General features: G+C 47.5%; 1 protein-coding gene and 1 long non-coding RNA gene across 9 annotated transcripts in view; one reads left to right on the top strand and one right to left on the bottom strand.

The window, feature by feature from the left end:
- Positions 1-2932: 2932 nt before the first annotated feature.
- Paqr5 (progestin and adipoQ receptor family member 5) overlaps positions 2933-15967 on the bottom strand; it is a 71671-nt gene continuing 58636 nt past the window's right edge. For 7 of the 8 annotated variants that reach the window (XM_076925347.1, XM_076925346.1, XM_076925348.1 and 4 more), the window contains 3 exons: positions 11722-11818; positions 10726-10867; positions 2994-5619 (listed from right to left, as the gene is read on the bottom strand). In XM_076925347.1, the coding sequence (XP_076781462.1) occupies positions 5378-5619; positions 10726-10867; positions 11722-11818 (481 nt within the window). In that variant the 3' untranslated portion in view covers positions 2994-5377. Of the gene's footprint in view, positions 5620-10725; positions 10868-11721; positions 11819-15967 lie in introns of all 8 variants that reach the window. The other variant, XM_076925351.1, reaches the window with a different exon arrangement.
- On the top strand, positions 11800-15850 carry LOC143439263 (uncharacterized). The gene is made up of 2 exons (XR_013107580.1): positions 11800-13155; positions 14085-15850. It is a non-coding gene; the product is annotated as an uncharacterized LOC143439263 (long non-coding RNA).

Below are 15967 nucleotides of genomic sequence, written 5' to 3'. Positions count from 1 at the left end.
GTTTAGGTTGCTTAGAGCAGTGGTTCTCAACCTTCCAAATGCTGCAACATGTTCCTCATGTTGTGGTGACCCCCAGACATAAACTTATTTTCATTGATACTTTATAACTGGAATTTTGCTATTGTTATGAATCATAATGTAAATATTTGTTTTCCAATGGTCTTAGGTAATCCCTGTGAAAGGGTTGTTTGACCCCCTAAAGGGATCAAAAGCAACAGATTAAGAACTGGTGTGTAGCGGGAAATTTTCCCTGCAAGTTGGGAGGAGCTAAGGTGGGAGGAGTAAGGAGAAGAAAAGGAGGAGGGAGAGGAGGAGCTGGAGAGAGAGAGAGAGAGAGAGAGAGAGAGATGTAGGAGGATGAGGAGCCACACAGGTACCTGCTCGTGGCTGCAGGCCTAGGCTAGTTGGGAACATGGAGGCTGATTAAGAAAAGCCAAATTGGCCAGGCAGTGGTGGTGCACGCCTTTAATCCCAGCACGTGGGAGGCAGAGACAGGCAGATTTCTGAGTTCGAGGCCAGCCTGGTCTACAGAGTGAGTTCCAGAACAGCCAGGGCTACACAGAGAAACCCTGTCTCGAAAAAAAAAAAACCAAAAGAAAAAAGAAAGCCAAATTGGATGCAGCCAATTTAAACATCTCCTGCAGCACTGGTGGCTTAGACAATTAGACTATTTCAGACAAAAGTAAACTGAGACAGAGCAAAGTTCTAATGACACCATTTCTCACCCTGACATGGCTTAGTAAGTGTGAAACATGCCCCACATTCAAGGACTGAGCAAGTCAGAAAATACATCCTGGCTAACTGGCTGTTGAGAGCAAATCTCCCACTACTGCAGAAGGGGCTAGGAACTGGAAATGTTTCTAACATTTTGCAGTATATTTCTGAATCCTAAATTATGTTTTTGTTTTTTCTTTTAAAAAGAAGGATTGGAGCTAGTGAGCTGGATAAGCCAGTAAGGATGCCTGACTCTAAGCCTGAGTTTGATCCCCAGGATCTCTCTCTCTCTCTCTCTCTCTCTCTCTCTCTCTCTCTCTCTCTCTCTCTCTCTCATGGTGAGTTTAAGTTTTGCACTGGGTGAATTCTATGCATAGGGTCCCAGGTTCCATTCTCAGCATCAGGTGGGGGATCACCAGAGGACTTGTCTGAATAGCCAGTATCCAGCCCTTCTCCCCCTTGCATCTTATATGTCAGCATGCTTAGGCCTCTCTGGGTTCATTTTCACAATTGGACAAAGTTAGACAGGGTGAACTAAGGCATCTTTGAGCTCCTTTTCATCTCTTCAAGGAGGCCGAAGCAGAGCCAGATCTAGAAAGCCGATGCTTAGACAAGATAGCAGCTGATAATTGCCTGCCTGAGGTGCTTTATCACCCAACTCCATGCACTCATACACTTACAGAGCAGCTCAGGAAAGCCCTGGGGCAGTCGACTGGGAGAAAAATCAGAGTGAATTCAGAATTCATCTTTGTCTTCCAGAGTGACCTTGGATATTTCTGGAAGGACTGGCCTGACTCCTCTTCCAGTAAGACAACTCTTGCTGGCCCCAAGGCCCAACATGTCTGCCCACTACTTGTCAGCCAGTCTGGCTCCTGTGGCCCCTTGAAGCCTCCCCATAGCTATGAGCTTATCAAAGTGGCCATGCAATTCTCTGGGCTACCTTTCTCCCAGCTCCCTAGGTCTGTTCCCTTGGCAGAGATTCTTTTTGTTCCTACTTATCTGCCCAGCCAGCAGTAGGCCCACAAAGGCAGGCCTAGAAGGATTCCCTCCCACATCTCTTTTCCAGAGTGCCAGTCCTGCACCTACTGTTTTTGGTATTGTTTTTCCAATGGTCTTGGGGAACCCCTGTAAGAGGTCATTTGAGTCCCCAGTTGAGGACCACTGAACTAGAATGGTCACTATTAATTACCTAATGAATCTCAGACTGGCCTCGAATTCACTAAGGAGCTAAACATGGCCTGATCCTCCTGTCCCCATACCCCAAATGCTGGGATCACAGGCATGTACAGCTGTAAAACTCTGGTGAGCCTTAGCTTACTGGGGACCCCCTTAGTGAACCAAGGGGAGCTGGGAATCAATGCAAAAAGCAAGAGGAATTCATTGTTCCAATGAGTTGAGGTCATACTGCACCTGAAGGAGAGGCGGCAACCCCGGGCAGCCCGTTTGGCCAGTTTTTATATAGTTTTTATGGCAGCAGCCATTAGGCACAATGTGATTGGCAGAACCATGTGACTTTTTAAACTGATTGGTCTTTAGGGAATGAGGTGGCAAGGACTTCCCTTGTCTGTAGGTGGCAAGGGATAGTCTGTCTTGTGGAATGTGTCTGTGTGCCCTGGGCCTTCTCCACCCGCAGGTGGATTTCCTCTCCTGTGGTCTAACGAATGTTAATCAGCCTTTCCTTTTCAAAGTTCCTGAGCTGACCTCTTTACACCATGCCCAGTTTATGCAGTGCTTAGTATCAAAGCCCAGGGCTATAAGCACGCCAAGCAAAAACTCTACTAACTGAGCCACACGCCCAGCCCAACTTTATATCTCCCCACACACACACTATAAAATTGGGGCTGTGGGAATGGGCAGTAGATGGGGATGCCACTGATACTGTCAGATTGTTGCTAAAGAACAAAATTTGTTAGGCAGTTTTCAATTAATGTATCAGAAATTTAACACCTTATATAATTATATCACTTACTGTTCCTTTCCAGGGGAAGGTAACTGATAATAAAATAATGAAACTTTATTTTTGACCACTCACATCCAAAATATATTGGTCCTTGTCATTAGAGAGTGAGGCTGTGGGCTGCTGGCAAGGTCACTGGCATGGCTGAGCTGCTTAATCCTAGAGGGTGTGTTATAGTGTAGGACAGAGGGTATTCTAGAGTCAGCAAAGAGGATGCAGCATTGTGATGGACAGCCCCCCAAAGTCATTACCAGGTGCAGATCAGGGGCTGGAGGGCTTCTGTTAAAATTTGTTTTGTATCAGCATTTCTGAACTCCCCCAAAACACTATAAAACGCTGAACTTTAATTACAAATGCAACAAACAAGGGATTTCCATGTTTGGTATCATGAGCCTAAATAACAGAGTTTCTCCAAAGATAACAAATTATTCTAGAACAGCACTGTAATAGCTGCACTCGTGCTGATAAATGAAGTGCACATTCAGAGTCTAGGCAGGGGTGAGTGTGCCTGGACACACCCACTCGAGCTGATGCACATAGGACCAGAGGCTAATGTCAGAATGTCTACCTCCGTTACTTTCCCACCTTGCTGAGACAGGACCTCTCACTGTACTAAACTGCTCTGTTTGGATACCTGGCCAGTGAGCTCCCAGCTCCTGCCTATCTTTGTCCCCAGAGCTGCAGTTACAGGTACATGCAGCCACACTTAAGTTTCCATGGTGTGTGTAGGGGCTGAACTCACCTTGATGCTTGCATGTCTTGCCATCTTCACCCCTATAGGATAGTATTTTTAAGGCAAAATGAGGAAGATGCTATGTTGTATAAGAACACAGCAGTATTTGTTTATAAGCATCAACAACAATGTTGGTCCAAGGATGGACAGGCAGCCATGGTTAGATGTCCCTGCACAAGTATTTCTGTGTAAGGCTGAAGGGATTGTTGTACAAGGCTATGGCCCTTAGCAGAGTTGGCTTTGAGGTTTTTGTTGTTCTTATTGGTTTTTTTGTTGTTTATTTTTTTATTTTTTTGAGACAGGGTTTCTCTGTGTAGCCCTTTGTTGTTTATTTTTTAAGAAGGGGTCTTTGTTGTTTATTTTTTTAAGAAGGGGTTTAGTTGGGCTTATCATTAAGAAGGCACATTGGCATCCATCATGGTAGGGAAGGTACAGTCCTGACTGTGAGGCTGGCCCAGCAGTCAGGAGGCTGGCTGACCACATTCCATCTGCATACAAGATGCTGGGGTTTTCAAATCAGCATACATGTCCAGAGTGTCCCCTTCAAGCCTCCTGGCTTTACTTACTTTTCAGTCTAGGGTTTAACCCATGGGACTTCATTTTCATTTAACCAATTAAAAATATCAATAGTGGAAGACTCTGGAGAGAAAACAGGGACACACATGTAGATGGCAAGTTGCTGGAACTTTGATCAAGTTGTAAATGAAAGACACCACAAATGTCTTCCGCATCTGGCCCTGCCCTCCTATGCTGGAATTCTGGGGACATGCTCCTGTCTACATTTCCTCTACAGAAACCCACATTTAATGTAGAAAAGCAGAACCCCTGGTTTACCCCAGGAAATGCATGTCACAAGCTTACCTGTGTTTCTATTTCACAGGAAAGGTTGACGACAGGACATTTGACTGTCCCACTGGTGAGGTCAACACCCTCTGCATAAATACCAAGTCTGGCAGCATACTGGCATGCCAACACAATGTCAGACATGTGATATCTCCAAAGACGGCTCCTCCATTGCTTGAAAAGGAGACAGGGAGCCCTAACAGTTGGGATGACATCACTTAGCTCCAGAGGCCATCACATCTTATCTGTACTGTGGAATACTTCGAAGCAGGTCCCGGGGATCAAACTCCTGTTGTCAGGCTTGGCAGCAAGCTTCTTAACTCATTGAACCATCTCACTCATCTGGGGGAAACGCTTAGCTATACAAAATTCACCAAACGTAGCCTCTTCTGTTTTTAAACATCAATATAAAAACTAGAGAGGTGGGGCAGTATGCTTAATATGACTGTTTAAATAGAATTAAAAACTATATTTTTAGAGATACAATCTCATGTATTCAAGGATGGTCCCAAACTCACTAAGTATCCAAGGATGGGTTTAAACTTCTGATCCTCTGATTCTGCCTCCCTGGTGCTGGAATTATAGGCATGAGCCACAGGACCAAGTTCTGCGGTGCTGAGGATCAAAACCAGGGCTTCAGTGTAGTGGCACACGCCTTTAATCCCAGCAATCAGGAGTCAGAGGCAGGCGCATCTCTGTGAGTTCAAAGCCAGCCCAGTCTACATAGTAAATTTTAGGACATGCTGAGCTACATAGTAAGAACCTGTCTCAAACAAACAAACAAACAAACAAACAACCCAAAATAAATAAAGAAAAACAGGACTGTGTATATTCTAGGCAAGTATTTACCAACTGGGCTACACCACCAGTCCCTAAACACCCCATTTTAAATACGTTTAAAACTTAATATTTATCCTTATTCGGGACTCATGCCCACATGCTTCTTGTTACAGAACACACACAGAATCCGTGCATGTGTAGAGAACTCTGCCCAGTTCATATCAAAAAAATCCTTTTTTGATATGAACCCATTAAAAAATGTCAAGACATCATTTGCTACGAATGCTTTTGGCCACTCTCCGCCAGCACCACACCAACTACTTAACGCTGAAGTCTGGCACATTCTGAAATCACGTTTCCTTTTCATGTAATTCAGGCTCAGGGGTCCGATACAGGGCAGCTGAGAAATAAATAATGTTGCTGAGGCTGAAGATGATGCACAGAATCATGGCCGCTGCTATCTGAGGCAAAGAGAAGGGTCTGGAGGTGGCCAAGAGCCACTCCTTCCTCAGGGTCTTGTCCAGAAGGATGGCTTCCATCTGCAAGTGTGTGGCCAGGATGACGCACACGTGAAACAGCTGGTGACTGTGGCCTGTGACAAACAGAAAAGGCCATCAAGATTACCAATCAGAACCAGAGAAACGCCTCAGTGGGTGAAGACTCCTGCTGCCAAGCCTGATAATCTGAGCGTCACCCCGGGGACCCTCAGGAGAGTAGCCAGTCCAACTATTGTCCTTTGACCTCTGCATGTCATGGCTTGTGCACACCCATATGTACACACATATATATGTAAATTAAGTGCTAAGGAGTCATCAGTTAAAAGGTATATGCACACAGGCTGTGCTATGCGTGCTAACATGGGAAGGCAAAAAGCCAGCCAAGAGATCCTGTGTATGATTGTGTTTGTTTGGCCTCACTGATATTTTGAGACCAGGTCTGTAAGAAGTGCTTAGAAAGGACCTGGGAGATGGCTCAGAGTATAAGACTGCTGGCTGTGCAAACATGAAGACCTGAGTTCAAATCCTTAGCACTTACATGAAATGTCAGGCATGGCCATGCATGCCTCTAATTCCAGTGCTATGGAGGGTGGAGACAGGAGGATTGCTGGGGTTTACTGTTTGCCAGCTGAACCCCAGGTTTGATGAGATATTAAGGCAACAAGGCAGAGAGTGATAAAGCATGAGACCTGCCATCTTCCTCAGAATGCAAATGTACATGCATACACACACCTACACACATGTACACGCACACAGATGCATACATCCACACACATGCACCATGCACACATGTACCAACCCCCCCTCCACCCACACTTTTTTTTTTTTTTTTTTTTTTTTTGTTTGTTTTTTGTTTTTCGAGACAGGGTTTCTCTGTGTAGTCCTGGCCGTCCTGGAACTCACTCTGTAGACCAGGCTGGCCTCGAACTCAGAAATCCACCTGCCTCTGCCTCCCAAGTGCTGGGATTAAAGGCGTGCGCCACCATGCCCAGCTACACATATTATTTTTAAATTTAAAAATGTTCAGAATAGGTGAAGCCATGGCAGGGGTAGATATTGGAATCCTCACTGCTTGTCAGATAATCCAAATGGATTTACACTTTGGTACATTTACTGGAGGTATTATAACACCGTTTTTACTTGTAGAAGTTTCTGGCTGTGGAGCTCAGGCTAGCCTTGAACTCACTAACTAGCATGGTGGTCCTGTTCCTCCAGCCTTTAAAGCCCTGGGACTGCAGGTGTGCCTGTTCCTAGATGTGGAAATCAGTACTGAATTGTGACTTCACAGTGGGGCTGGTGAGCTCAGTCCAGCAATGACATCCTAGAAGGAGAGACCCCAGTCAAGGCTCTGATTAGCCAGATAAGAAATAGTCAGACATACTTGTGGCACCTGATTTTTTTTTTTTTTTTTTTTTTTTTGGTTTTTTGAGACAGGGTTTCTCTGTGTAGCCCTGGCTGTCCTGGAACTCACTCTGTAGACCAGGCTGGCCTCGAACTCAGAAATCCACCTGCCTCTGCCTCCCAAGTGCTGGTGTGCGCCACCACCGCCTGGCAGCACCTGATCTTAATTATGAATTTGTTTGGCTTTAGAGTCATCCTAGGCAGCAGCACTACTCCTCATGTGTGTATCTGTGAGTGTGTATGTGTGTGTGTGTTTAGTGAGACTTAACTGTGGAAGAAAACCTGCCCTCTGAGTGGCATCTTCCAAAGAACAGTGAAAAAGAAACAGAAAAGGTGGTATCCCCTGCCTCCTTCCTCAGCAAGAACATCTTTTGCTCCTGCCACCATCCTCCCCTGCCTTCAGACCCCAGCTTCTTCACCCTTGCAGCATGGACTGATTACTACCAACTCCTCAGGGTTCCATGAGGCCTCTAGTCCTAGTTTTGAACTGTTGGTGCATCCAACTGTGAGCTGAACAGCTAGCAGCTTCTCTGCCTCTCCAGCGTGCTGCCAGGCATTGTTGGACTACCTAAACCCAATCTAGTAAATCATATATCATAGATATGCATATTGAGTTCATATATATGTGTGTGTAACTTCTGTTCTAGAGAACCCTGACTAACACTGTATTTTTTAGAAATCAATATGAGAAAACCATGAAGACTAAATAAACAAAAGTCCTCTTCTAAAGCAATTTTTGCATCAACCCCATTTTCCAAAGGAAACTCTTGGGCCCCCTGCTCTCCCAGTGCTAACTCTGATGTCAGCAGCATGGGACCAGCCAGCCAAGTTTTCTGTCTGCCTCTTCTCACGTGTCTTTGTTTCAACTTCTGGCTAAACAGAGACATGACCAGGGGCTCTCCTTCTGGGATGCCATGCTGGCCTGAGCTCACCAGCCCCACAGTGGTGGATAGGAGCACAAGCAGGAGGGACAGGAGTAGGCAGGGTCATGAGAAAGGAGTCCAGGGTTAGAGACTTGGACACAAAAGGCAGGACAAGAAGATGGCACTTTCCATGACTGAACTGTGACTCTGAGCCATTTACCTCTGAGCCATTTATATGTGGAAGTCCACCCAGTGGCTATCTTTGGAGGGATAGTTAAATTCCAGTGAGGTCAGTGGGGTGGCCCTAATCCACTGTGCATGGACAGGATCTACACTGAGGAAGAATCCCATGAAGACTATGAGAAGGTCCTTCTCCACAGGCCAAGGAAAGAGGAGGAAGACACCATCCCACTGAGACCTCCTTGTCAACTGTCAGCCTTCTGAGTGTGCTTCCCTTGTGTGTGGGAACTGCAGGCCTAGCAAACCATTACAACATGACAGTTAAATAAGGCTTCTCCACTAGACATCTATATCCAGATGCAGTACTGTAATGTCAGCACTCTGTAGGCAGAGATAGGAAGGTCATGAGTTCAAGCCCAGTCTGAGTTACATATTGAGTTTAAGACCAACATCCACGCACATTAAAACCCTATCTAAAAAATAAATAAAAAAGGTGTGCGTGTGCGTGTGTGTGTGTGAAGACTTGATGGCAAAGGCACTTTCCACCAGGCCTGACAACTGGAGTTCAGTACCCTCAACCCATATGGTAGAAAGCAAGAACCTGTTTCTGTTGTCCTTTGACCCCTACATGCCCACATCAGCATATACAAACACATTAATCTAACATGCAATAAAAATGTGTTAGTAAGTCCTCCATGGTACCACAAAACCCACTTCAGAAGTATTCAACAAGCATTGCTGTAGGGGAGGGGGCACCTGGCCATCGCACCTCCTTTTCAGGCAGGAGCTGAATCAGGATGGTTGGACATTGGCAAGCATGCCTGCTGTTTTCCTCCCGCCCAGCCTCTGTCCCAGGAAGGTGAGTAAGTGGCACCAACCTTACTCAAGTTCAGAGCACAGGTGGTGCCCAACTCCAAATATGTGTGTGATGCAGGCACATGACCTCTGCTGCAGCTGTGGAACAGTGCCAAACACAGAACCATGATCCACTGCATCCACTAAACCTGTTTCTATGAGAGAGATGAGCAAGGGATGTGCCACCAGCAATGGGTGCATTTGAATGGGCCACAGCAGGAAGAATGGTTTCAAATATCCCACTTACCAAGTCTCAGGCCTCCTGTAGGGCAGGGCTAACCAGGCCTGGCAAGTACCCTCCCTATTACCAAGGCATTTTTCTGCTGTGTACTTTTAGGCCTGAGAGGACAGGATTGAAGTGACTAAAAAATGGGGAGAAGCCAGAATGACCAGTATTTGCTACACCCCTGCCTGCCCCTGGGTCCCCAACCCCTCATCCACAGCTCTGTCTTCCTTAAGGTGGGGTTGGAGTGGGTAGGCAGAGACCTGGGGCCTCCCGTTCCTGACCTCTGACTGCTCTGTAGAATAAGCACTCAGAGTGTTGCTAGCTGAAGTCTCTTCTGATAGGACAAAGAGAAGGAGACTCTAATCAGATCACACAAAGGCCATCTGGCTCCATCTCTGAAGCAGATGGAAAGGAGGCTCCAGGCAGGGACAAAGGTGGCTTGGTGGGGACCTAGGTACTTGATGTGCTGGGGATACCAACTGGCCTTGTGACTCTCATGGTATCTAGGTTAAGGAACTCCAGGATCAAAGGCTTGTCACCCTCTACAGAAGCCACCCAAGGGTGCTGCGGTGGCTAATATTGTCAATTTCACAGTCTCTAGAAACACCCAGGAGACAGATCTCTGTGTATGTCTATGAGAGTTTCTATAGTTTAACTGAAAAGGGAAGAGCGGCCATTCCATGGGCCAGGGGCCTGGACCGAATGTAAAAACGGGAGCCAAGTACCAGCGTTCATCTCTGCTTCCTGACTGTGGACACAGTGCGTGGACACAGTGCGACCCGCTGCCTCATGCTGTGCCACCACGCCTTTCCTTTCCTTTCCTTTCCTTTCCTTTCCTTTCCTTTCCTTTCCTTTCCTTTCCTTTCCTTTCCTTTCCTTTCCTGGTAGGTCGTACCCTCAAAGCATAATCCAAAATAAACCCTTGAGTTCATGGTCACAGCAACAGAGAAGTAATGAACACAGGTGCCTTCCTACCAGCCAGTGTCAGAGACAGGTGGGAAAGCCCCCTCCCCCATCGTGCGCTAGAGAAAGAAGGAGGGAACACTGCAGCATCTAGGAGCCCCTGTGCTCTGACATCTCTCCTGAGTCTGTTGGCTTGGGCTCCCTACAGAGTCACATCACCTCTGTGAGTACTGGCCTCACCCCAGCTTTGGAGTTCCTGGGTCAGGAGGTCTGAGGTTGGGCCCAGAAGTTGCAGTCTCAGGCCCTTCTGCTGCTGGTGTTGGTGAGAGATACAGCTGGGAACCACAGCTCCACACGACCCCAGGCCCTCCACTCACTATGTTTAAAATAGACTTTCTCCTCTGCACAGCTGCCTGCTGCCTGTTGCCTTCAGTGTCACCTGCAAACCCATCTTCTTCCTCCCTGTGTCTGTCCCCCATGTCCATGTTATGCTGGGAAGTCAGACTCTAGGTGCCAATGGGATGGTTGCTCACTGAAATGCCTACCTGTTCCCCTCCTCCCTGTCCCCTACAGTGTGGTAGCCACACAAAAGATGGCTTCAATCAAGGTATAAGGTAGGTCACTGTACCTGTCACTCGCCAAAGCCTATGCCTGATGACTCTCTCTGGGGTCACTCTTCTCCAGGTCCCCTGCCATGTGGCTACATGCACATCGTCTAGATGTTTCCACTCCAGCTGAGACAGTCACCCCCACCCCTGCCCTGCCAAACTCACCAATGTAGTCAAAGCGTCCTGGAGCCAGTCGCTCTGGCAGGTGAGCAGAGTACAAGAAAGAGGCCAGGAGTGTCATGACCATGTGCTTCTGGTGGTACAACATGGCTTCATTTCTTGAACTCTCCCCTGGGAACAGGAAGAGCTGCGGGTGTTTGAAAAAACAAAGTCTTGAGAAAAAGCCAAGGCCACACCTCTTAGCACAGCAAGGTGAACTCCAGAGGGGATGAGGGGAAACAGAAAGGAAGAGGACAGGAAGAGATGAGCAGAGAGAGAGAGAGGGAAGGAGGAAGAGAGGGGCAGAGGGAAGGAGGGAGGGAGGGAGGGAGGGAGGGAGGGAGAGATAGAAAACCCTACTAGATATTGCTGCTCTTTCTAGAGGATAAAATGCAGGCATTGTAGAACAGTCCTATTCGCACCTGACTCTAGATGCCCAGCTACAATACAGAACTGAGGCTCATGATGAAGGTTTCAAGGCTTAGAAGGCAAGCTGGCAAAATGGCCACAACAAGCAGACCAGATACTACAAATGTGATAGAAAAAAACTCTTAAAAAAAAAAAAGACTTGGAAGCCTTTCTGCATCATCAAAAAGGATCACTATTTGGCCTAGCTTGGTAACTCAAGCTTGGATTCACTCCCTAAGGCAAAAATATTGGAAGTTCGGGCTGGAGAGGTGGCTCAGTGGTTAAGAGCACTGACTGCTCTTCCAGAGGTCCTGAGTTCATGCATGTATTGGTCTCTGCCCCCCGCCCCCAGCTGGCTCTGATGTTCACCAACCCCCAGACTGTAAGCCTTGCCCAGTTCTCTGTGGTTCTTCCTAAGGCCTTAGTCAGTTTGTTTCCTAGGACCTCTGTGTTCAGACTGTCTCTAACCACAGAACCCAACTCCTATGGGTCCTGCCAGGGCCCTCCAGGGTGTTATGACTCCCTCAGAGCTCAGGAAACCATCCCCTGGGCACTGCTGACAGGAGAGGAGGAGATGAAGGGCCATGTCCTTACCCTGTAGAAGATGGGGAGTGAGTCCCAAGTGTAGGGGTAGGCAAAGGCCAGGACCCGGAGCAGCTTGCAGAGCCTGGGCTTCCGGAGTTCAAGAAACCTGCAGTCAGGGAGGAAACAGAGCTTCTCAGGACCTCATACGTGTACACATGGGTCATCAACAGAGGGCAAGCATTTTTTACAGTCTCCCGTGGACCACAGCTTCTCCACACAAAGACCTGGGTTCAAGGGGGTACTGGATAACCCAGAGAAGTTTCTAGAATATCTATAGCATGCACAGGAACACTGGCCTGGGGAAAGTGAATATGCAGAGGATCTGTCTTTCTCTCTTCCATGAGCTCTCCCACCACCTTCCAATGCAAAGACAGAATCCAAAAGGAACCCATTGAGCCGACTGTTTAGAAGCAAGAGGCAGGAACCTTCTAGATTAGTCACCACTGGGGACCTAGAGAGGAGCAATAGCTTTAAACCTTCAGCAGCACAGACACCCAGGCTGGTTCCCAGGAGGTCAGGGATGAGCAAGGAGACCCCACACAAGGCTGCAGCCCTGGGCTGGAGATGTAGCTCAGCTAGTAGAGTGCCAGGAGAGCATGCAGGAAGCCTTGGCTTCCATTCCCAGCATCATAAACCAGACAAGGTGACGCATGATTGAGATTTCAATAATTAGAGGTCAAGGTATCAGAAGTTCAAGGTCATTTTAAAAAAGATTTATTTACTTTATGTACATGAGTGTACTGTAGCTGTCCTCACACACACCAGAAGAAGGCATCGGATCTCATTACAGATGGTTGTGAGCCACTATGGGGTTGCTGGGAATTGAACTCAGGACCTCTGGAAGAGCAGTCATTGCTCTTAACCATCTCTCCAGCCCCCTCAAGGTCATCTTTCATATATTTTATATAGTGAATTTGAAGTCAGCCTGGTCTATAGGAGACCCTGTGTCCAAGAACCAAAACAAGGGCTGGAGAGGTGGCTCAGTGGTTAAGAGCACTGACTGCTCTTCCAGAGGTCCTGAGTTCAATTCCCAGCAACCATATGGTGGCTCACAACCATCTGTAACGAGATCCAATGCCTTCCTCTGGTGTGTCTGAAGGTAGCTACGGTATACTCATATAAATAAAATAAAAAATGAAACAAACAAAACCAAAAACCCAATTACCTTCTTGATTACCCTACAATACTGGGGAAGAGGCATTGGCACTGTGGCGTCACAGGAACACACCAGATTCCAGTGCAGCCTGGACGAATCAAGATCATGCTGCTCTGGCAGATTGCCTCTAAAGCTGTGTCTGACCTGTTTCTCTCTCACAGTGTTGTTGTAAGGACTTGAAGAAACAAGGTGCCACCGCCCTTAGAGCCACACACAGCCCAGCTACTAAACGTTGCTCAGAAAACAAACCCCACTCTGCTTATCTCACAGCTATGCTGGAGCAGAAGGTAAGATCAAGAGAGGACAGGTTCTGAGTGGAATGTCTAAGGATGAGCTGAGAACAGACACAGCTAGGATTTGGCCTAAGTGCCCCAGCCTGCCCCTGCAGGCCCAGCCTCTGTCTTTCTTCCCCCAAGGGCCCATAACCCCAGCAGAAGTTGTCCAACCGCAACAGGGTGGTTATGTATCTGCCGTGTCTGGAACAGGCTCACTCCTAAAAGAGTGTTCCTTGTGGCTAGCCACTTACACATAAAGAAAAGCTGGCTCTGACTTGTTGAGGACTGTGCCCCAAAGCATGGGTTTCCTGTGACTTGTCACCCGGCCTGAAAAAGTGCTTCACCAGGAGGCAAATGAATAGGTAGTCAGCCTCTCCAGCAGCAAAGTTGGGTCTACAGGGGACAAAAAGTAGAAGAAGCAGAATAGAAGAGAAAAACAAACAGAGGCAAAAAAAAAACAAAAACAAAAAAAACAAACAAAAAAAAAACGAATTACAGCCCCAAGGTGCAATTCCACATCTAACCACACGATGTCGCCTCAGCCAGAGATTCCTGCAGGTAGCTGCTCTGGCCTGAGATGCCTCCTCCGAAGCATCCAGCCACAGAGGATTGAGAGCTCTGCTCACGAAGCAATTGCAAGAAAACACTGGATTTGGGAAGAAGCCTCTCTTTAGACTAGTTTGAGTCAGTAATCTTGGCAAGTTGCTCCCTTTTGGTCCTAAGGCAACCTGTCAGAACCCTGTGTGTCTAAGTGCATGTCACTGATATGACCTGTTTCCCATGTTCTCTGTTCTGCTCCACAAAGCAGTAGCAGTTCTGTCTCTTTTGTGTGTGTGTGTGTGTGTGTGTGTCTGTGCGAGCATGCGTGTGCGTGCGTGTGTGCACAAATCCTCCCTTTTCCTGTTCCTGGAACCTCTGAAGACACGACCTTACTCCACTAGCTGTGTCAGACTTCACATGGATCATCCAGAGCCTAGGCAGCCTTTGAGGAATGTTGGTTAGATGAGTGAAGACAGCAGCCCAGATGTGCTCTCTGGATCAGCAGAAACAAACTATGTCGTAGTCAAGGAGAGGAAGCCCCAAACAGGGTCACAAGACATTCCTGGATCTATGCCAAATGCCTTCATCCAAATACAGCAGGCATGCTGAACACAACATGCACCGCTGAACCTGGTGGTGGTGGGGTAGACTGTGGGCTAGAATAAAATCTATGTATCCTGGTGGTAATAGGTAGTCAGGAGGTTTAAAAGGCTGCAAACATCCTAATAAGCTGCGCTGTGCACTCTTGGGAAAGAAGTCTTGGTCCACAAACCATAGGGACTGGATCTTCTACACCCACATGCTGTCTCTACCCTACTACCCACAGCGTTTGCTCCCTCTGGTCCCAGCTCTGAATACTAGAGCCATGAGGAGCTTAGGGACCAACTACACAGAGACAATAACTGACCCAAAGACCAGATTCAGGGGTCTACCCAGGAGCCCAGGCAGCCACGGGAAAGGCCGCCAGACACACTGCATTTGTGTGATATGAGTATGCCTCTGACCATGTATGCACCTCGCTTTACCCAGGATGGGGACCCAACCCCTCTCCCCACCATCTGTGGATTCCCCAGATTTCCACCGTGGCACAGAGGCTGTATACTGCACAGTTTAATGCCTCCTGGAATTAGAAGGACATAGTGATCCAGGACCAGAGACTTTATTTCCTGGCTCTACAGGTAGATTCAAGCTCAACCCAGCTTTCATAGAATTCTGTGATTTCCAAGAAAATAAGAGAGTCTCTCCATCTTCCAAGAAGATAAAAGAACAGTTCCCCAGGGATGGCACCACAGAAAATTCAGTGAAACACACCAAGCAAGATACTTTGATTCCCAGGGAGAGAAAACCATGCCTCATGCCTGCTTCTAGACCTTCTCAAACATTCTGGCAGATGGAGGAAAGACTGGAGTGAACCTTTCTGATGTTGCATAAAAATCTATCCCCCAACCCCACATTAAACAAACCAACGAAAACACAGTTTGGCATGTTCCCCTCAACCTGGGTGTCACCCAGAGCAAACTGGAACCAAAACCATTCCTTACTCTGCCTGCTTCTCCCTGGAGATAGGATAGCACAGTTGGGGGTACAGAGGACACACAGGCAACCCAAGTACCTTTCCTGAGCTGTCACTTCCTGGCATGGTGGCACTATGTAGATGGGACTGTCACCTTGCTACAATCACTCAGAAGGTTTCCTAAGTGACCAAGGAAGCCTGTGCTTTCAGGCAATCCACTCCTGCAAAGAGCAGTGTCAACTAGCATAGATATTCCCATGACAACGCAGCTCACACTCCACCTCACAGACTCTAGCATGAAAGGGAAAAATAACAGGATTAGAGACAGAGAGCTGGGCGTGACTCATGGCCATGTTTGAACACCCTTCATTACCCATCAGTACATGGGGAGCTGGGCGTGACTCATGGCCATATTTGAATGCCCTTCATCAGTGCATCTAGAGATGCCATACCCACCCATCCCTGTGAGAGGAGGGCAGCCCGGTTACAAGGAACCCTCCCTGTCCAGGCTTGTGCCAGGCATCCTCGGCATAGGACTGAGAACCTGCTATCCAGAAGGGAGCTGTGTGGACCCCATTGTACAGGTAAGAGGATTGAAGTTCAAGGAACACACCCAGTGATTTGCCTAAGAAATAAAGTCATCTGTAGAACTTATAGGGTCTATAAAAACAATTCTAGTGTAGGTCAGTCTTGTTCAGGTTATGAAGAATTTCAGAGCATCTGGTCACATTTGGGGCTTTTTTCAAGAGCTGAGTGGCTGCCTAAGGGATA

This window comes from Arvicanthis niloticus, chromosome 26, assembly GCF_011762505.2.
Source record: "Arvicanthis niloticus isolate mArvNil1 chromosome 26, mArvNil1.pat.X, whole genome shotgun sequence".
NCBI classification, from domain to species: domain Eukaryota; kingdom Metazoa; phylum Chordata; class Mammalia; order Rodentia; family Muridae; genus Arvicanthis; species Arvicanthis niloticus.
The sequence above is the reverse complement of the archived record's forward strand: the minus strand, read 5'-3'. Positions and strand labels throughout refer to the sequence as shown.